The sequence below is a fragment of the Antechinus flavipes genome, chromosome 4, assembly GCF_016432865.1.
Source record: "Antechinus flavipes isolate AdamAnt ecotype Samford, QLD, Australia chromosome 4, AdamAnt_v2, whole genome shotgun sequence".
Taxonomy (NCBI): Eukaryota; Metazoa; Chordata; class Mammalia; order Dasyuromorphia; family Dasyuridae; genus Antechinus; species Antechinus flavipes.
The window spans coordinates 73,148,032-73,171,074 of record NC_067401.1 but is presented as its reverse complement, the minus strand read 5'-3'; the positions used below and the strand labels follow the sequence as shown (position 1 = coordinate 73,171,074).

At 32.9% G+C, this 23,043-nt stretch overlaps 2 protein-coding genes across 2 annotated transcripts in view; one reads left to right on the top strand and one right to left on the bottom strand.

The window, feature by feature from the left end:
• The window catches only part of ABCD3 (ATP binding cassette subfamily D member 3), a 609,690-nt gene that overhangs the window by 287,215 nt on the left and 299,432 nt on the right, over nt 1–23,043 (top strand). The gene's annotated exons all lie outside the window — the stretch shown is intronic.
• ARHGAP29 (Rho GTPase activating protein 29) overlaps nt 1–23,043 on the bottom strand; it is a 73,792-nt gene that overhangs the window by 39,122 nt on the left and 11,627 nt on the right. Inside the window, exon 3 of the mRNA XM_051996556.1 lies at nt 3,162–3,305. Coding sequence (XP_051852516.1) covers nt 3,162–3,305 — 144 coding nt within the window. The remainder of the gene's footprint in view (nt 1–3,161; nt 3,306–23,043) is intronic.

Here is a 23,043-nt window from a genome sequence, read left to right as displayed (position 1 = left end):
CTGTGCACACATACTAAACACATACTCATATATATGCATATACCCAGCAGTTTAGTTCTTGAAAAATATTTTGTTATTGATGTGACATAAGGTCATAAGGTTCACATGTGCAATATACTTAACAATGCATGCTAAATCTATGTAGATATACATATATATGTATACTGTGTATATATCTTTATCTATCTATCTATCTATCTATCTTTATCTATAATCCCTAATTATTCAAAGTCAACCCAAAGGCCTGGGTTTGTAGGCTATATTAATATATAGTCACTTTTATTAATATTATGTCTCAATTCATTTCACGCAGTTTGGTTAATCAAGTATCTTCCTCCTTCAAGTACCTTCTTTGTAAACTCAGGAGAACAAAAAACAAACTGGATTTGAAATTATAATCCATTTGTGTTTGTACATATGTGTGTGTGTGTGTTATATGTGCATACATATATATGAAATCTACCATTACTGTCAAATATAAATGAGCAAATGCAGCAGTGGCAGCCATGTTTATAATAGCACTTTCCCTCATCATTTAGTTTTTACTCATCACCTTTACCCTATGTAATTATGCAATTAAACTTTAGATATAATTTATCTATTTAAATATAATTATCAGCTATAAAAATCTACATGTTATAAACACTATTACTGATTACTGATATATATGTATGTATCTAGTTATAAATTCCTAACTACATATTCAGAAATATGTCAAAGTTTGTCAATACATTTCTCTAACATTTTATTTAACCTTTTAAATTTACCAGCTATTAAGAGGATTAAATCAGAAACAAAGAAATGGAAATATAACAATATGTAATGTACTGCTGAAGTATAATTCACCATAATGTTTTTTTATATCCACTAGTCAAATATCTTTGAAAATACAACAAATTGCAAAATCCTGCACTAATGACAAGAGGCTTGTGATTAAAAACATACAAAGATATCCTTCTCTGAAACTGCCTTCTAATTCCAAAGTGACTGTTACTTTGTGTGAGGCATTTAAATATTTGAAAAGCCTAGAGAACTAATCTTTGCCTTTCAGATCTATCCGTGAGGCAAGAAACAGCAATAATGACCCCAATAAGGAAGACAGAAATAGAGTGAAATAAATGTAAAAGGCTATATACCCAAAGATGCAAAGGATCGATCTAAAAAATAGCTTGGGAGAAATGGCTTTTTTCACATCTCCTGGAATGCGAGCATCAATTCTAACCATGCACACTCTTTCCCCAGGACATCCTGACAGCACACAATAGTCACTAACAACAATGAACCATAATTGCTGTTTCCAAGCATGGAAATTTTGCTATCTATAGACAGAAATTACCCTATCAAAATGAAGTTTATGGCATTTGTAATTTAGTGAAAACAAATATGGTTACTAGGTAAAATTTTAAAATTTACAGCAGTGATGATAGTAGCTATTACTTTTACCTATTATAAACCACTTTGTTTTGTCAGTGTTCTAGACCAAGATATCAAATAACTATATAAATACATATACAAGTATCAAAAGTTGATTAAGATAAAAAACCAAATTCAATGATTTCCTATCTATATTTCTGTTCATAGGGATAATACTTTTAAATTATCTTATGCCTTTTATTATGGTCACCAAAATTTACCTCTCAAATACTACCTTATATTGATTTTCTAGATATCTATCTATACCTACATATTCTCTCTTTAAGGGCTTAATAAGTTTCTTAAAGGCAGATATGATTTCACTTTTGTTTTTGTATCCCTTGTGTCTAGGAAACCACTCAGATCTAGTTAATATGTTTGTTTATTGAAATTGGAATTCAAGGGATAGGGCCTAATTCAAGATAATACATGCTTCACAATCAACAAGCATTAATAAATCCATTTGTAAAATAGTAGGAATAAAACAAAATTCCAAATAAAGAAAATGTATCATTTTTCTTCTTAATCAGAGATATTGCATGAGAGCTCCTAAAAATAAACTGTCTCTATTTTTGATAAACCAGGAAGTCACTAACAATGTCACTAACAAGTCACTAACAAAAGTTAGCTAACAACAAAGTGAAACTGCTCATTATATATGTTCTAAGATACACAAAGCTGCCATTATCAATGTCCCAATAATGCTCTTTCAAATCACAATGTCAATAATTAATCTCAATAAATGTTAAATGTTGCTTGAGCAACAACAAACAAGTATTTAAGATTCAACTTCTCACCTTATCTGTGTACTCACAGCCAATTCCTTAGATGACATACACTATTACTACATATAATAGCATTAATAACATGTGATGAATAATGTATAATTTTAAAATTCCAAGAGTTTAATTCACTTTCATCAAAAAAAATCTTTTCTCATTAAAAATAGTGTAAGAAAAATTCTATATGCAATTTTAAAATGCTTAACGCAACCCTGCTTCAAGTTTTTCACCACACCAATGCATCCTAAATACTGAAAATGAAGTAATTTTTCTGAAGTGTAGGTCTGAACCATTCAAACCCCTCAGGGGCTTCCTTTTGCTTCTAGGATCAAATAGCAACTCTTCCTCCTCTAAAGTGCATACGTGACTTTTACCTGTAGGTTGTATGACTCCTCAATGGCCATCCCCATGGCTGGAATGAGTTCTTTTCTTATTTCTGCCTCTTTCAGAGAGGCATTTTGAGAGCATTTAAGAGACCATTCAAAGCCCCACTTTCTTCAGGAAGCTTTTCTTGATTCCATATAACTGCCAGTACCCTCCCTTCCAAAGTATTTGTTATTTATTTACTTTCTGTTTAGGTTGCATATGCTCTTAGATATGTATCTCCTATTAGAATGTCAACTTCTTACAAAACGGGAGTTTTATTTTTTTAATTTGTATTCCCCACTGGCACATAGTAGGGGCTTAATAAATATGCTCTGATTCTGAATTGATTTTTATTGGGGTTTTTTTTTTTCCATGCAAAGAAGCTTAAATTATAAGAGCAAAGTTCTCCATTTTGCTTCATTGCAGGCAGATACTTTTAGTATGTAAGAGTAAACATTAGGGATTATATTATTTAGACAGTATTAGTGACAGTTTTCTTATGTGGTATATAATCTACTGAGAATACTATTAATTTTATCACGAAGCAACAAAGTACCTATTTTCAGTTTTTCCAGAAGATAATGAGTCTCTGTCTCTTACCTTTCACTTTTGCAATCATTACTCCTGCAGCATTGAGAATATCAGCTGAGTTAAGGATTTGGTGTTTCTTTATTATGGCCTGAAGGATTCTTAGCAGCTCTCCAAGACGTTCATGAACCACATCATGCAAACAAGATTGATGGTCTGAAAAAGAGAAGAAAAAGAACAATGAAAATATGGTACTTTCCCCCTGAAATTTAAATTACATACATTAAATGAGGAAAATTATATTTAAAAGAAGAAACTTTGGCTTCCTGAAAAATCATTTCCATTTTTATTTAATACCAAATTTAAATATCATCTATCCTCTAGTAAAATACAACTTCAAAGCTTCATGTGACACAAAACTACAAATATAGTGTGTCCAAAGTCTTCGTGCAGTTTTATCCAGCATAATGGAACACAAGCTCTAGAGGATATCCTAGGAGATAAAAATGCTTCAAAAAGAAGAGGTCAAGAGAAAAGTTCACAGAATCAATAAGTGGATAGTATGGACATGTAAATAAAAACTCCTTTTGTATCATAGTAAATTAATTTTTCCTTTGGTCTTTTTTTGGAAATCTTCTAATTAGAGGAAATCCATTACTGCTAGAGAACCCCTTTCTACTCTAAGAAAAGCTCATTGTTGGAAACTTTTCATTATTGAAATAAAACAAAAACTTAATTTTGCTCTTTTAACTTCTACTCCCTGCTTTTAGTTCTGCTCCATCAGGTTAATATATGCTTTCCCTAGTCTATATTTTTCTAATCTCACATCCTATAGCCTTTATTTGATCTTACTAACTTGTCTAGTTTAGCTGAATACTGCTTTTATACACCAGCATATTACCTATTACTCCCTGTTCTATATCATCTGCAGATTTCATAAATATGCTATCTTAAAAAAATAATTTTGAGTTGGGGGCAGAGTCTTCTCATGTACCTTCTTTGGGGACATGCCTATTCTTCATAATTTTGAAACGTAATTTTGTTTTGTGGTTATATTCTTTCCATTTGCTGTAGTCATATATATTGTTTTCTTAGCTCTTTACTTCATTTCCATCAATTCATGTCTTTCCTTGCTTTTTTAGATTTATCCTACTTGTTCTTTATTATGGCACAATAATATTTCACTTTATTTATATATTACACTAGCCAACCATTTCCCAAATTATGTTTTGTTCCTAGTTCTTTGATTAACCAAAATATGCTGCATTAGATATTTTAGCTGTGACAGCCAAATATACAAATTTATGTATAGAATATATCAACATTTTAATCACTTTATTTGCATAATTACAAAATATACAAAAGACAATCTTACCCTGACCTAACAGTATACTAACTTTACTACAAAAAGCTATTTTGACATGACATATTCTTAATGCTCACCACTTCAATTTTTAAGAGATCAGAAACTAGTTGTTCAATGATGTATTTTAGAATTTTGCACGAGATCTATGTTAAATTTGTTCAGTGAATAATATTCCCCTTTGATAATTAGGACATTTAGACATCTTAATTCTAGACATCTGGCACCTCTCCCAATATCCAAGATTCTTTAAAGATTAGTAACAATGGCTTGATAAGATACATATGCATGTTTTAAAACGTCTTATCATATAATTTGCCTGAGATTAGAGTCCTGAGTTCATATTGAATGGTAATCTCAAAATAAAATCCAACAAAAAACTGGAGAATTTACTGAACCCAAGGAACTATTGTGGGCTACGTCCTCTCCCCCTCCCCCAGAAGGTGATCTATAAATAAACTGATCTCTGACCTCACACAGTCATAACTAAGGAGGAATAAGACACATGTGCACACACAATCCAGTTCAAAATTGAGCATAATATTTTATGACACAATTTGTTCAGAGATCTGAGAAGCACTTGGAACTGTCTTCTCTCTTATTTTGTCTTCAAATCCCTCTTAAACATGGAAAGAAGCAGAAGGAATACTGGTTCTGTAATCAAAAGAATTGGGCAAAAATCATGTCTTGAACACTTAACCTCCCTGAGTCTAAGTTTCTTTATTTATAAAATGAGAGATAGACTACATGGCTTTTGTGTTCTCTAGCTCTAATCTAGGATCCTATGAAATGAAGACCTTTCAAACATTTTGGTAGCATTCTTCTGGATATTCTCTGGTTCATTAATGTATTTTCTAAAATATGCTTCTCTGGCCTGAACCCAATATTCCAGATTTTGGTCTGACCAAGGTAGAACAGCTGGAGAACTTCCTCCTTATTCCTAGAATCTATGTGTCTCTTAACATAGTCTAAAGCTACATTAGTTTTCTTGGTTGTCATATCATACTGCAAGGAAAGCATTCTTAATTCGGGGTCCACTAACTTATTCAAATACTGGCTACCATATTTCCATATTTCAATATAATTGAACACAGATAATTTTTAAACCAAATTTGGCAACTTGCTGTTTTTTATTTTGTCATAGTACATTTAAAGTTCCTTACATGATGTTCTATTATTTAAATATTCTCATCTGTCATGTTGATAAAAAAGCTCCATCCAATGATATAGAATTGCAACTCATCCATAAGTATTCCACCCAACATGCGGAGGCCTTCCTCAATTTCTTCTGATGTTGCAAAGGAACCCGTGGAACATCATATTTGTGTCCTAGTCATCTTTCATTCTTGCCACTTCCTAGCACATCTTTTCTTCCTATTATAAAGTTCCTTGATGACAACTTTTACTCCTGTTGATTTTTAAATTTCTCACTTATTATAAGGTTGTTGCCTGCTTATTCACATGCCTTGCCCATTTTCCTCTACATAAAAGTCATTTTTAGCTTATTATGTAAATATGACATTTTAATCCATTTTCCTCAACATATATAAAAGACTATTAATAAAACACTGAAAGTTCAATCTTTAAATGACTTTCAAAAAAAAAAAAAGTAAGTGAATGTAATGGAATGTTATTATGCTGCAAGAATGAAAAACCGTTTCAGAGAAATGTACAAAGACTTATATGGCCTGATGCAGAATGAAATGACAGAATAATTTATACGATGATAATATTATTTAAAAGGTATAATTTTAAAACTCTGATCAATGCAATGACCATTTATAATTCTAAGGGACTGAGGCTCAACACTACTTAGCCTCTAACAAAGGCAATGGATTCAAGATGCAAACTAAGATATAAATTTTCAAAAAATGACCAATATGGGAATTTGTTCTGCTTTTCAAAGTTTGTTTTCTTTCTTAATTTTCTCTCCTCCTAAATTTTGGGATGGGTAAGGATAGAATAGTCCCCTCTCCCACAATAAAAGATCTGCTCCCAAGAAGCTCACAGTTCAGTGGAACTGAAGCAAGTATAGATATATACAAGCAAGATATATACAAAACAAAGTAGGAATAGTCTGACAGGAGAGTAGAAAGATTACAGAAGACTGAAAAAGACATCTTTTAGAATATGGAACTTTAGTTGAGACTTGATGGAAGTCAGGGAAGTGAAGGGGTGGAGATGAGGAGGGAGGAATTCCAGGGACAGCCATTGTGGAGACAGAAGAGTGGATGTTATGTTTGAAAGTGGTCAAGGAGGCCAGTATCACTTATTCAAAGAGGAAAAAGAAAGGTCTAAGAATACTGGAAAAGTCAGGTCTAAAAGGCTTTGCAAGTCAAAGAATTGGTTTTATAGTTCATCCTGGAGATAACAGAGAGTTCAAGGGGGTTCAAAGAGTAGAGTAGCTGTATAAATACATTCATTATATACATGTTTTATATGTGTATTATATGTATACACACACACACGTGTGTGTGTGTGTGTGTGTGTGTGTGTGTGTGTGTCTGGAAATCATTTCTTTTGAGATGATATTCAAACCCTTTGAAGTAACTGAGGTCATCAAATGGAGAAAGTGTGACATTGGAAACAAGTAGCTTCAATGAAGATGGAAAAAGGGAACAATGGTCTTCTGGCTGCTTTACTCAGGAAAGAGTCCAAGGACCACTCTCCTACCAGTTTTATTTATTTTCATATAGGAGACATCGACTTTCATAACATACATTTCTCTTAACTATGATGAAGGTCTCTAAATATTTCCTGGGTTAAACTTTATCCTATCAATCATTTGGTTCTAGCCACCCAAACATGGTTCACTGCTATCATTCTAACTTGACATTGTACACATTTTGTAACTCCTTGTTCTGGGAACAATTATTAACAACAATACTACCAATGTTGCTGAAAAGGACAAGTGAATCACTTCCCTAAGGACTAATCTGTCAGTCCAGTGACTTCCCAAACAAACATCCTTCCTTGGCGAACCCCAAAATGTTATCTCTTGCCATTAAATTATAAACTTCTTGAGGGCAGGGCACTCTCTTTTACATTTGTATTCCAGTTCTTAGTACAGTAAATGGTATAGCATAATTGTTTTTCACTTATTTACTTATCTTAGATGAATAAAAAATGAAGTTACCTGGTGAAAGAAAGGGTATATGACATTCCAAAAGTCAAGAAAAGAAGTTTTGAACATGAAACAAGCAGAATCAGGAATACATTGTACACAATAACAGTAAGATTGTGTGATGATCAACTATGAAAGATTTGGTTTTTCTTAGTGGATTTCAGTGACCCAAGGCAATTCCAATAAACTTTGGATAGAAAACACCATCTGCATCCAGAGAGAGAACTATGGAAACTGAATGTAAATCAGCACGTGCTATGTTCACTTTCTTTTTCTTTTTTCTTTTTTTCCTGTCATGATTTTTCCCTTTTGTTCTGATCATTCTCTCCCAACATGATTCATAATGAAATGTGTACTAAAATGTATGTTAAAATGTATAAAAAATGTATTAAAAATGTGTATTTTTCACATGTATAACCAGGAAAAAAAAGCCAATTTAAAAAAAGAAGCTTTGAACAGATATTGTAGTAATGAAATGTCAAACTCATGGCCTAAGGCCATGTGGTCTGCAATACTTCTGGTGGGGCAAAGTGTTACCATATGAAATTAAAATGCAACTGGGAAATACTTAGCATTAAAAAATACAATAAAACATTCATAATATTAATTTGTGGTTTTCTAAGTCAATATGTAGTTTGCAGGGATGGATTTCTATTTAACATCACTGGATAAGGAAAATAATAAAGAAAAAAGGAAGAAAGCAAAGATTGCCATACAGTAGCAAAAGCCCCAATTATGATTCAAGTTCTGCCTCAATGAATAAGATTGCATTATAATGGGAAAAGAAGAGTGTGAACAGTCATATGGATTGGAAATGGATAGGAACTAATATAGAGGCTTAGTTCTAGACAATAGCAGACCAGAGCTCATCTTATTACCAGAGATCACAGATCAAAAACTATGCTGCTGGCAAGCATCAGTGCCTTCAGATAAGACTATAATTACAGATAATTTGTACATCTTTATGGGAAGTCAAATGAATATCAATATCAAGACTTACCCCCATGAATTAAAATAAAAAACCATCAGCATGAAAAATTCTAGGTAGTTTTAGTGGATTGTCAATTTTTGATAAAAAAAAAAAATCTTACATCATTTAGGGCCAAAAAAAAATTCAATGAGAGAAGTGTGACCCCCAGATTGAGAAAAATAATTATTTCTTCCTTGTATTAATAACCGATTATTAAATTAGGATTAAAAGGTTTTCCACTTCCTTATCCAGAAATCAACCATTGTAGGAAATCTTGGGAAAAACTTACCCAGCCAGGCTGAGAGAATTGGTGAATTCCTATTTATTGTTTTTGGTCAGACAGATCATGGTAGAAGTAGATTCCTTTTCTGATAAGGCATATTGATAAGATTACCCAAGACTTGGGTGATCTAAGTCACTTATACCCCAAACCACATCTCATTATAATATTCATTTTTCTCATTAATTGATAAACAATTAAGAGTTGATTACCACCCTTAGGAATACTCATTTTTCCAATAAATTGTGAGGCTGCCACCATGAGGGTTCCTTTGGTGTTCAAGTGAGTCACTGAACTCTTTTATGAGTAAAATTCTAGCATTATTAATAAAATGATTGCCTAGAAATTATGTCACTTGAACTTTTTAAATGTCACAGGGTACATGAAGAATTGGTGAAACTGAAATAGTGAATGAAGGTGCTTTGTAAACCTATACAAAAATGAGCTAGTATAAGAAATTCTTCTACTGTTTTAATCACTTTAAATATATATTATTGTAACTTCTGTATTTCTTTCAAAAATTATGATAGGAATAAAAATATTCATGTGTACTACTACATATATCACTTTCTCATCCTATCCCACTCCCCTTTCTATTATCAATATATACACTCACATACCTGGCTCAAGTACATTCTGGACTTAATGTGAAAAGTCTATTAAAGATGAAAGCATATTTGCATGCTAATGAGAAAGATGAGCTTGTTTATTTTTAGATAAGGAAATCTTGGCAGAATATTTGATACCTTTTACTGTTGCCAAATTTTTCACCACTTCTGTATTCAATTATGTAATCCTTAATGAGGTTGTAACACATGGTTTAAGAAGCTTTTACCATATCACCTATGGTAGCTATAAGGAGGAAATAATACATGGCACATTGGAGGGAAGAAAGTGAAGATTAGGCAGTAGAAATTAAATTTTAAGTTATCTTCCATGTAAAAGAGGCATACAATTAAATATTTGATTTTTGTCTGTCTCATTACACATATAAGTTTATGCCATGATTACAAAATTCGGGACAAAAAATACTTAATTGCAGAAAATAAAGGCATTTCATAGATTTCAGGATTGAAGGATATACCTCAGAAGCCATCTAATCCAACAAGTAGCTGACTAAGAATTCCCTCTATAAAAAACAGGAAGAGGAGAAGATGGGAAGTAGATAGCTATCAAATAAAAAGGGATTAAACTATGTACAAGTGATCCCATTCCAGTCATCTCCAATAGATTTGTCTACTCTATAATGTCTTTTCTCGCTGATCTTCAATACCTCCCTGTCTACTGGCTGCTCTCCTGCTGCTTACAAACATGCTCATGTTTCATTCATCCTTAAAAGTTTTACTTGATCTGTTCTCCATCCCTTCTAGCCATCATCCTATATCTTTCCTCCTCTTTTTTTTGGCGAACTCCTTTAGATGGCCACCTGTAGTAGAAACCTTTACTTTCTTCTCATTGTCTGTTGTCTGGTTTCCAACTTCATTATTCAAAAGAAACTGCTCTCTACAAAAGTTGTTGATGCCCTCTCTTTTTAATTTAATTTTATTTATTTTCAGTTCTGCATTGTTTTCCTCTCTCCCTCCTCCTTCTACCAATTGTGAAGACAAGAAAAATAAAACCCATTACAAATATGTATAGTTATATAGAATAATCAATTGCCACATTAGCCATGTCCAAAAAAAGAAAGAAAAGAAAATATACTTCATTTTGTACTGAGTCCATCAGTGCTCTATTTGGAGAGGGGTCAGCATTCCTAAGTATGTTAAAATTCATTATCTTTGCAATATAGTTATTATTGTAAAAAAATGTTTTTCTGGTTCTGCTCACTTCAGTCTACACAAGTTCATATGGGTCTTTCCAGATTTTTCTGAAACCTTTCCCCTCATTTCTCACAGAAGAATAGTATTCCACCCTCTTCCTCTACCTTAACTTGTGCCATTCCCTAATTGATAGTACTCCCTTAATTTCTAATACATCACCACCATGAAAACTGCTATAAATGGTTTTGTACAGAGGACTCTTTCTTTTCTTCAATCTCTTTAGAGTTTAGACCTAGGAGCAATATTGCTGAGTCAAAGAGTATACACAGTTTAGTAGCTTTTGAAGTAAATTCCAAACTGCTTTCCAGAACGGCTGAATTAGCTCACAGCTTCCCCAACAATACAACTAAAACTCCGTGACATATTAGATCTAATGCTTTTTTCTCAATTCTCAGAGTCCTTTTTTACCTCAACTTTTGACACTGTAGATCACCCTTCTCAATGTAATATTCCCTTCTATGTTTCTTTCTAGGTTCTTGGTTCTCATTATTCATCTTACCATTTCTCTATCTCCTTTATTGGATCTTCATCCAGTTGTTATCCAGTAACTATGAATATCCCTTTGAAGGATCCGTCCTAGGTTCTCTTCTCTCCCCCCCCTCCCCATACTACTTTACTTTTTGATCTCAAAAGCTTCAATGATCGTTTCCATGAAAATGACTTTTGGATCTATTTCTCTAGCTCTCACCATTTTTCTGACTTCTAGTCTCACATCACCAGCTGCCTGCCTACTTGGCATTTCAAACTGGAAGTCCAATAGACATCATAAACAATATGTCCAAAACTGGATTCATCATTTACATCTCTCAAACCCTCCCTCCTGAACTAAATAGAAAAACAGTACCATTTACACAGTACTTATGTGTTTCAAAAGTATTTGATTCCTATTATTTCCTTATCACTGTCAGGAGCACTAGTTTCCTTTCCAGTCATCTAGGTTCACAACCCATGTTAATAATAAAGTAATATTTTATTGTCCCTTATTTTTCAAATTCAATTAGTTGTCAAGTCCTATAGTCTCTACTATACCATCTCTCCTCTATGCTCTTTTTTCTACTGTCTCTTTCACCATCTAGGTACAGGATTACTTGATGCCTGGACTATTTTAATTGGTCTCCCTACCTCAAGGTCTTTACCCACTCCAATCCATTTTGCTCCTAGCTAACAAGCATGTCTGACTGTGTCACCCCTCTACTTAATGAACTCCAGTAGCACCTTTTAAAGGGCTTGATAACTTGACTTCTTCCTACCCTTCCACTTTAATCTTACTTTCATTTTACTCTCTAATTCAATGATTCAAGCTTCTTTTTGATTCCTCACTTTTGACAATATATTCCCCAACTCTATGCAAGTTAACTAGCTGTCCCCTAAGCCAGAAAACTCTCTTTTCATGAAACAGAAGAGACCCAGATATTACTGATGAAAAGACCAAAGCCATGGAGAAACTTTGAAGTTCAATTTCTCTGAACTTAGTCCAGTTGTTCTGCTTGATTCAGGAACATCATACTTCCCCCCCAGAATGAACTCATCATCAAAAATTTCATCATCCAGGAGACTGCTTCAAAGCATGAAGCAGTCGATGCTCAATAATTCCCCAGCATTATCCTCTGACCTGTACGGCTGGCGATCACAAGCAATCAACCTCACTCAGAGCTTCCTTTGATAGAAAGCTCAGGCTTTTCCAGTAAATTTCAATTACCACCAGCTTTCCCCTTAGTTTCCACTCCAGGAACATCATTCCCCAAGGTTGAGTACCCTTCTGGTGATCTCTCTTCCCCTTTCTACTTCTTTTTGTGTATGGTTTTCCCCCATTATATTGTGAGCTTCTTGGAGAAAGGGTCTTTTTCTTATTTGTATTAGCAATGCCTGCCGTATAGTAAGTATTTAATAAATGTTTACTAACTACAGACTAAGTTCAAATATAGGAGAGTTAAACAAAAATTAGAAAGTAAACATAATAGATCATGAGGGATTAAACAAGGATAAATTCCTTACATTATAATATAGGAAGACGTGTCCTCGAAACCCTATCATCATTAAGGGTCATAGAGGGAGTCTAATTAGATAGGAGGCCTAGGAGTGACTGTTATATCTTAATGATTTTTTTGAAATAATTAAAAAAAGAGGGGAAGAGAAAGATACTGCAGAGGGGGATGAGAGGAAAAGAAAAGGAAGACTAAGAAAAATAATTTTCTGTAAATAGGGTACAAGTAGAAGTCTATGCAAACAAGAAGACAGGTATGAGGAGAGTGATGGACATTTGATACCTATCACTGATGTAGTAATATGAAGGGAAGGATATACACATACACATACACACACAAACACACACACACACACACACACACAAAGAGCTGTCACAGAGGAAATATGAGGGAGAGAAAGACAGAGTTGAGAATTAGAAAGAGGTTTGATTAAAGAAGGGATTATTCCTAAACAAAATAAACTAGGGATATGCAAAAAATACAGCTCTTTTTGAAAATCCAACAACTGGGGAATGGCTAAACAAGTTATGGTATTAGATGTAGTCAGATGTAAAACTGTTGTGCTATGAGAAATGATGATGAAGGGTATAGTTTCAGAGAATTCTGAGAAAACTTTATGAATGGAAACAGTGAGGTAAATCAAGAAAACAATGTATACAATGACAATACTAACACTGCAAAGACAATTTAGAAAAACTTTACAACTCCCATCAGTGTAATGATCAACTAGAATTCTAAAGGACTAATGCTAAAACATTAGTTAATTAATTAATGCTGAAAACTCAAGAATATGGAATCGCTCTCCCCACCCTCCACATAAATATATGCATTTATTTTGGACTTAGACACTGTGCTAAGCACTTTACAAACAGAGAAAACAAAGTTTTGCTGACTGAAAAATATAAAACTTAATCAAATAAAAAGAATGTATTGGAGGAGAGAAAATTATATGAAGTGATATCCCAGTACTCACAGTTCTGGGTACACAGTAAGACCTTACAGTAAAATCTTAATAAAAGCTTGTTGACTTACTGATTCAAACAGTATAAATGAAAAGAACAATGACTTAAAATAAGCTCAATATTGTGAAATGTTAATGATAAGAGTTGAGAAATGTACCTTCCTCTCTTCACTGCAAAGGTGGGAGGTCCACATTCATGTGTTGACTCATTTTGCATAACACATTTTCCCCTCTCTTTCTTACAAAGAATGGCTCTATGCCAAGGAGAGTAAGAAAATATTTACAAAGGAATGTAATGAAGATGAAAGTCATCAATAAAAATAAAATTTTTAAAAAGGGAAGGATGTTAGCCAAAAAAAACTAGAGTTTTTGCTCCCGATTACCTATAAGAAACTAAACACATAGAAAATAATCCCATGGAAGCTCCCCACATACTAAGTCACAAGCAAGAGCAATGACTAAAAATGATGTATTTGGAGAAGTCATCAACATAGTTTTTACAAAAACACAAAAAGTTAAATAGGATTTGGACTAGATGGCTGCTCAAGTCCCTTCCAAGTCTAAATTCTGTGAAATAATTCAGAATCTTGTTGATAAAGTTTTAAACATAGAAAAGCAACAATTCATTTAGTTTTTGAAACCAGTAGCAAACATTTGCAATGAGCAATGAGCCTTGATCAAATTCGAGGCAATTCATTTGTTGCTTTTGTAATTATTTTTAAGATTTAAATTCATAGATTTAACTTCCATACAGGAAAAGTCTGCTACAGTGCTGCTTTTCATCAATTTTAATATGTTATATGCCATATTCCTCCTACTGTTGTATTAGCTTTCAGATTCCACACTCAACTAATCTAGATGTCTATTCATGTATTTTAAATCTTTAGAATATATTAATCTTTTAACATACTTTAAAAATGTATTCATAGATATTTTAGAATTTCTAAATTCTACTAAACTTCTTATGAGAAACAAAGCATAAGAATTTTTGACTTGGTATCTTAAAATTATGAATCAAGCATTGGTTTCTCATTATAATTTTATTTATAACATATGTAACAGATGGCTGTCACATAATAAGATGATTAAAAACAATGAAGATCAGTATGGAAACATGGAGCCATTCCCATTATAAATAGATTTGTAAGCAAAAAAGGAAAAAGATGAGTGCCTTACATAAAATATAAATTATCTTATTCAATATAGAATCACTTATATTTATTAATTTTAAGAATCAGTATTATCAATCAATTCATCAGTAAAATTAAAACAGAAAATTTTCCAACAATGTACTATATTTTCTTAAATTTTTTTCTAGCATCAACTTAAAATTGATATTAACTTGAACAGCCTTTAAATAAAAATGTGATTAAATTTTGAGTTGTATTATACTTGAATGACAAATCTCTTAGCTGTCAAAATAAATTGAGATTTCATTAACATTATATAAGATTACCAATTCTTCCTTTCTAGGAAATCTTATGTCCTAATTTGGAACAGCTTCTTTCCTCTATAATATTGTCTTCCTTCAAACTCAAAGACCTTTTATTAGCATCATATACTTCACTGAAAAAATATAAGCCATGTATCCTTCAATGCTTCTTTTCCAGGTACATACATCTGTATCCACACTCATTGATTCCATTGTCTCTCCTCCCACTCACTTCTCAATTCACTGAGTGTGGATGCCAATATCTCAACACTCAAATAAAACTGTTCTCTCTAAAGTTACCAACTATCTTTTAACTGTCAAATCTAATGTTCTTTTCTCAAGCCTTTTCCTCCTTGACTTTTTTGCAGCATGGCACGGTGTTGATTGATTTTGTTTCCTCCTAAAATACACTTTCTTCTTGGATGTTGGTGACATAGACCCTCTTCCTGCCTATTTGCTCATTCTCAATCCCCTTTGAAAAAATCATCAACGATGTTATGCTAATAACTATGGGTATTCCCTAAGGAAAACTTTTCTAGGGCCTCTTTTCATTATATGTTCTCTTTGCAATATAATCAGCTCACATGGATTTAATTATTTGTATGCTGTTTACTCTTAAATCTATCTATCTAACTTTAATCCCACATCATGTTTCCATAGGGATCTTCACAGGCATCTCAACATGTCCAAAACAGAAACTGTTTCCTCAAACACAGCCCTCTTCAGAAGAGCCCTATTCCTATTAAAAAAACAAAACAAAACAAAAACCTACCCCACCATCATTTTAAGTACTTCAAAATTTTGTGCTTTCCCAATTTCTCACTTTCATTCACCCCTAATATAACCAATCAGCTGCTAAATCTTGTTCTTTCTGCCTAACATCTCTTAAACCTATCCTCTATTTTCACTCCCATGGCTACTTCCATACATGTTCTCCTCATCATCTCTAGCCCAGACTATCATAATAGTCCTCTAATATGTCCTTCTTCCTCTTCTCTCTTTTCAAGCTACCCTAGAATATGTCTATAAAGTGATTGGTGATTTCACTCAAATGTATATCACTCTCCTACTCAATGAACTTCAATAACTCCCTGTTGCCTCTGCAACCCAAATGAACTTTTTTGATATTTGAACCTCTTTACAAATTGGCATATCCAGCATCATGGCTGATAATCTTTACTCAGGAAATTGAGGTTACTCAACATACTTTTACAGCCTCTTTACAAATTACTCTCCTTCAAGCACATGGTACAGCCAAAATGGCTTACTGAAACATCTATAGTACATTCTCATCATCTTCCACCTAGGCTCTGAACAAAATGTCCTTAATGTTTGAAATGATTTAGCATCTCTTCTCTACCTCTTAGAAGCCTTAATTTCAAACAATCATAGGTTTAAAACTAGAAGGCATCATAGAGATTGCCTAGTCCAACACCCTCGTTTTATTAATGTTATTTTTAAAATTAGATCTGTATGAACTATTACTAAGTAGCACAACTAGGAAATGAAGTCAGGTCCTCTAACTCCAAATCTAGGGCTCTTACCCATTATACTCTCCCATCAACTACAGTGAATAAGGACTCAGCACAGTGTTCTACACATAATCGTGATGTAATATTTCCTGAATTATTTCAAGATAGTCTGTTACCCCCTCCCCCCCCAAAAAAAGGAATTCTTTTATGGGAAGGGACATATCTAAGTAGTCTTACATTTATGAATATGTATATAAAAGAATCCATGTGTATGAATAATCAACATTATCCTGTCTCAGAAGCCTGGATTTGTAATTCTTTAGCCTGTTTTAATTCCCTCCTAAGTTCTCTCCTCCATCAGCACCAATAGAATGCAATGATGCTCCTTGAGAGCTGTACACACAGTACCAAACACAGTATCTGGAAAAAAATAGGTGCTTCATAAATGCTTGCTGCAGGTATATGCTTAAAAATGAAATACTACTTTCTAAGCTCATTAATACAAAATATAAGAATTTACAGGTTCGAAAAGAGATCTAAAAATGTAACCTTTTCCCAAATATTTTAAAAAATCATTAGAAAACATGAATAAAACTGTTTGTCAAAACAGACAATTAATCTTAATCTACTACTAATAATAAACTAGAAACTTATAAATTTACAAGCTACTCAGGGGTGAATGATTATCTACCTAAAATATATTAACACAAGCCACTTTTCATAAAAAAAATCTTTTACAATATATAATTATCACAGTTTTTAATCACTCAGAAAATACTAATGGTAAAATATCTTTTGATAATCAAAACACACATTCTTGATTCAATTAAATATTTATTAAATATCTAAAATTAAGAGTCTATAAAAATTATTTTCACAATCTATGGTCATAGCACTGCCTTAAAAATCACTAGATTGAGATTCTTTAGTTATTAGTCTTCTTTGGAAAATATCCAAAGGAAAAAAAATCATTTAACTTCTCTAAGACTATTTCTTCATCAGTAAAATAGGAGTAACATTTGTACTACAAACCTCAAAGGATTACTTCAAGCTTCAAGTAAGGAACTATTCACATATACACATATATTTAAATTATGTGCATGATAGGTTAGAATCCTCAAGTTAGACTAGTTTATGACAAATCCCACTGTAGAATATATTAAAACAATTCACTGAAGCATTAAATTTAAATTGGGCTTCAATTTCATTTCTACACACAAGTCTTGATAATGCAAAAATCTACAGAATACATTATTCAAGGACTGGATTTTATTAAAAAATCCCTTACCATCTGAATTACAACTCAATTTGTCTTGAATCAAGAAAAATTTTCAGTCATTTTTCAAAGTTCCTTGTTGTTTGTGTATCTAATTTCCTTGTAAGAAAGAAACTTAAATTTCAATCTATTTCAAGTTTCAACACTGAAGCCATTGGTATTTTTCATTTCATTCTGCTTATCAATTCAAAACAAATTAGTCAAAAAAAAATAATAAAAGAAAAGAAAAAAAAAAGAAAACAAATTAGTCAGTTCCATTTTCTGATCCTCAAGAGTAACACACAATGCTGCTGTATTTATATTGCAAACATTTCACGGAAATGGTTAAATAAATTTTTTTAAAAGCCATAGTATTTTTCTTGACTTTTGAAAATGATAATATTTCAAAATGACAATTAACACTGATTCTTATTAATTCACCTTAATTCTCTGAAATAGAAAGATCCTGATTATTTTCAGGATGTATAAAAATGCTCATAATCTTTACTAAAATGTGGCAAAATGAAATGAGAAAAAACTTTTAAAGTAGTGAAGTTATATAAGAGAGCAACTCAATGATATTAATTACACAGGTAGAAAGAGAATCGAACTAGATCAGGTCTGAACAAACCTGAATCTAAACCAGGCTAGATACTAAATTAGCTGAGTAGGGGTACTAGACTAGACCTCCACACCCAATGACCTGAGCAGACTAGAAGTTCCAGATCACCTTCCATACTCAATGAACTCAATGGCCTGGATATATCAAGTCATTTCAGTTCTACAATCACCACCACTACCCAAAAAGGCTAACACATATTATAGTGGTATTATATACCAGACACTGTGCTAAAAGCTTAACAATTATTATCTCATTTGTTTCTTACAATAACTCTGGAAGGTGCTTTATCATCCCCATTTTACAGCTTAGGAAACTGAGGCAGGCAGTGATGAAGTGACTTATACAAGGTCACACAGCTAATGAGTGTCTGAGGCTGGATTTTGAACTCAAATTCTCCTGAGTGCCAAAACTGGGATTTTGAGCTGTACATCTCCCCTTTTAAAATGACATTACTAGGAAATTCTTTAGTAAGCCCCACAAAATTAAATGTTTAACATTCTCTTAAGCTAACATCTTCTAACTCCTCAGCTTTTATCTATTATTCAGAACTTTATTTATCCAACTAGCTAAACTGTGTAGCTCAGCTGAATAAATAAAATGATTTAGAAGGTTTTAAAACTCTTAAATCTACAAAGTATCCCTTTGTATCCCAGCCAATTTTAGATTCAACTTTGAAGGGAGGAAAAGGGTATAGCAAATTTGCAGGTTAGTCTTATCTGTTCAGGTATTAAAAATTGTTTTCTTATTATTTCACATGTTGTGGATCCTCAATGGTTCTTTAAGAACACAGAAAGAGGCTAAAAAGTTAATAAGGCCCATCAAAAGTTGTATTAACTCTAGATATGGCTAAAATGCAAATTGGTTTAGTCAATTCTGCAAAGTCATTGGGAATTCTGGCCCTTCTAAGTTGCTAAACTTCTGGATTGCTAGAAATAAGAGGTCAAAGGAAGAAGAAAAGGACTCACATATACAAAATTATTCCTAATAGCTTTTTGTTCTAATAAATAATTGAAATCAGGAAGCAAAGGAGATGCCCACCTTTGGGGGAATAGTTGAAAAAATTATGACATATGAATGAAAGGAATATCATTGTGCTATAAGAAATGATCAGAAACAAAGCTGGGAAGATTGCATGAATTGATAATGGGGGAAATAATCAGAACCAGGTGAACATTTATGCAGTAAAAATTTTATAAAAAACACTATTGAAATATTGAAGAATTCTTATAAATGCAGTGATCAACCATGGTACCTGAGTACTGATGATAAAAGGAAGTTCTCATTTCCTGACAGAGAAGTGATGGCTCAAAGTGCAAAATGAAGCATTCATTTTATATTAGACATAGCAACTGTATGACTTTGTTTTAATTCACTAATTTTTATAAGAACTATCATTTTTGGTTCATTTCACAAAACGGGGAGTGAGGAAGAAAAGGAAGTTCCAATTACTCAAAAAGAGTAATTGGAAGTTTTTTTCTTTTTAACACAGGAAAACTGATCAAGAAGATTAGGAGGAAACAAGAAAGCTTTGAAAGCAATAGCTTCATTGAATTTATTATATACCTTTAAAAACCAATTGTATCTAATAAATTTGCCATTTCACATATGATGCTAATTTTCTGTCCTTAAAAGAAAATGGATTTGTGGAGTTAGATCTATTTCCTGCACAAACAGACATTTCAAAACACCATGACCATTTGATGCCAAATTCCAATAAAAATACTGCAAAATTCAAGCAGATGTTTCTATTTGTGAAAGGATTTAGCATGATTTAATGTTATCAAACAGTTAATTCCTAATTCCATGCTTGCTTCATGATTTGCTGTAAAGACAACATACTATGCTGAAAACCTTTTTGCAAGGATACTAACTAAAAATGGGACTTCAGAAATGACTCAGCAGATAATGCTTATATATGACAAGGATTATGACCTTAAAAGAAAAAGAATGTTTTTAAATGCTATTTTATTCAGAATTCTTCAAATACAATAAAATTTAACATTTAAGTTTTTTCAAAATTGACAAAACCAAAGTCTCATTTAGAGGGCATTTATTAGGCAACTGGATAAGAAGAGGTAAGACAAAAGAGTGAAAATTTTTAAATTGTTTGTCATTTTCATTGTAACTGAAAGGCTGCAACAGCAAGATATAGATTAAGTGCTACTTTTTCTTAAAATGATCTTTGTGAAATCAGTGGATACCTGTAAACATCAAAAACAAAATTTTATGTGCAAAAAAATCACTCAATTCCAGGGTAGAAATTATATTAATTTTATACTGCTACCTTTTTTTTTTTTTAGTTCACCATGAAGAAACATACGCTGTACAATTCATGTTTAAAAATGGAAACTATTCCTTTAAGAATTAGCACATTCAAAACTCCCTTAAAGTTAAAAAAGAAAATCTTTCTGGAATGAGTTTTGTTCTTAGGTGAGCTTAAATATTGAAACAGGCTGCATTTCCCTCTTTGGAAATATTTACAAGCATAGAGCAAGCAGTCCCTAACTTGGGAATAGCTTCTGTTCCAAAAGTTCATTTGTACAAAGCATTTACTTGACACTCCATGCATTTGTCCATTAATACAATCTTTAAAATAGTGGGTGTGTTCTTGCAATAGCATCCAAAAGCCTTTTTAAAAAAAAAATTTAATTTTTTCCCAAAAGCCTTTTTAATCCAAACAAAGCAGAAACAGTACTTGGGAAAATGGGGGAAAGGCAGCCTCCTCTGGATGAGACGGTAGAAGGGAAGCAGAGCCCAGTGACGGGAGTACAGAGCACATGGAAACTCTAGCAGCTGTCACAGCAGCGTGGCAGGAAGGGGCCTGGCTGAGGGGTGCCAGTGCATAGGACAATGGCAGAGAAGGGAAGGGTCTTAAGCAGCACCAACAACATTCTCTCCTCATTCAACACACATTTCTTCATTGCCAGGTGTTGGGCTAGACCCTGGGCATACAACGACAAAACTAAAATGTCCTTGCCTTATTTACATGGTGATGTGGGGGAACAAAAGATTCATCTTAGCCCAGAATTCCATGGGAAGTGAACGCTCCTGAGACAGGAAAGTGGTAGTTATTGATATCTTTGGACTACTGGTAGGTAAAGTATTCCAAGAGGAAGATTGCCAGGGTTTAGCTTTCCATTAAATGTGAAAGAGCCACATTTTCTCCTGGTCAGAACTGCCCTGAATTCAGTTCCAGCACTGGTTATTAAATAGATCTTTTGGGCAGCACCTCAGGTGAGGGGGGCCTTTAGTCACTGTGGATAACGAAGGCAGGCTACAATGGCAAGAACTTTGGATATTAGCATGAGGACCTGAGTTCACATTCTGCTTGTGCTCCTCTTGTGGATGTGTGACATTGGCCAAGTCACTGAACTTCTTGGGACCTCAGTTTCCTCATCCTAAGTTTAGGAAGACATATCACTCTACTAATGGAGCAGAAAAAAACAAATACACAAACTTATGACATAAAAAACAATTATTTTGCAATAATGCAAATATGAAAGATATGCATTAGAAATACATAAAGTATAACAAGAAAACTTAGGAAGGAAAAGAAGTCATTAATGACTGGGGAAAGGGAAATTGGGAAAGTCTTCAAGCTTGTATGTTGGATTTTAAAAGGAAAGGAAAAAAATTCAAAAGAAGTGCATTCCAACAGAAAAAAACAACATGAGCAAAAACAGAGTTGGGAAAGAGCAGGGTTTGTTCTAGGGACAGAGATTACTAGAGTACACAGAAATAGTAGCACGAGATAAAAACTAGTAGACTGGTACCTGTAGGCTTTGAATGCCAGACTAGCCATTAAAGAATTTCTAGCAAAAGTAACCTAAAAAGGATCATTTTTTTTCCCTTTTACTTAATGTTGCCATGGTCAAAGAATTCATGACCTCTCAGACAAAATTCTATTTATAGGCCTCTCCAAGTCCTCAACAGGAACAAATGATAATACCCTGCTTGATGTGGTTTCCTATTTCTTAAATGCTCATCACATAATTTAGAAGGGAGAAGTACATCATGACAGGAAGGAATAGCTCACATTTACAGGGCATTTTGATATTTACCCCCTCAGCAGGGAAATAAGCCTGGCAACAATGTGGATCATAAAGTAAAGGAGTGGCTGACCCTGAAAAGGCCAGTCAGAGAATTACTGTAATAGTTGGAAGAGGTAGAACAAGGAAAAAAAAATAAGGTTCTTTAATTTGATGGTACTTGAGAGGAAGAAAAGGATTTAGGAGGGAAATAATAGCTGAATAGATCAGAAAGCTAAGAAAAAAAGAAGTAAAAAAAATAAGTTTTTAAATGATTCCCTTGACTGAAATAATAAGTTTATTGCCTTGAAAAAAGCAGAACAGATTTGAAGAAAAAATAATAGAAAATGTGTTTAAGATGTTAATTTCATCTTATAACGTCCCAATTAAAATTAAATGTTTGGTGAAACTAGCACTCCTATATATATAATTCACTTCCTAAAACAAGTTTCCATATTAATGTTTAATCAATATAAATCTGAAAAACCTGAGCTTTTTATTAGAAAATAACTTCAAGTACATTTTGAAACAAGAGTCATAAATATCTAAAAGCATTATCAACTATATAAAACTTATTAGGAAACCAGATACTACGTAAAAAATTTTTATTAATTAAAATTACCTAGACTGACCCACTGAAAT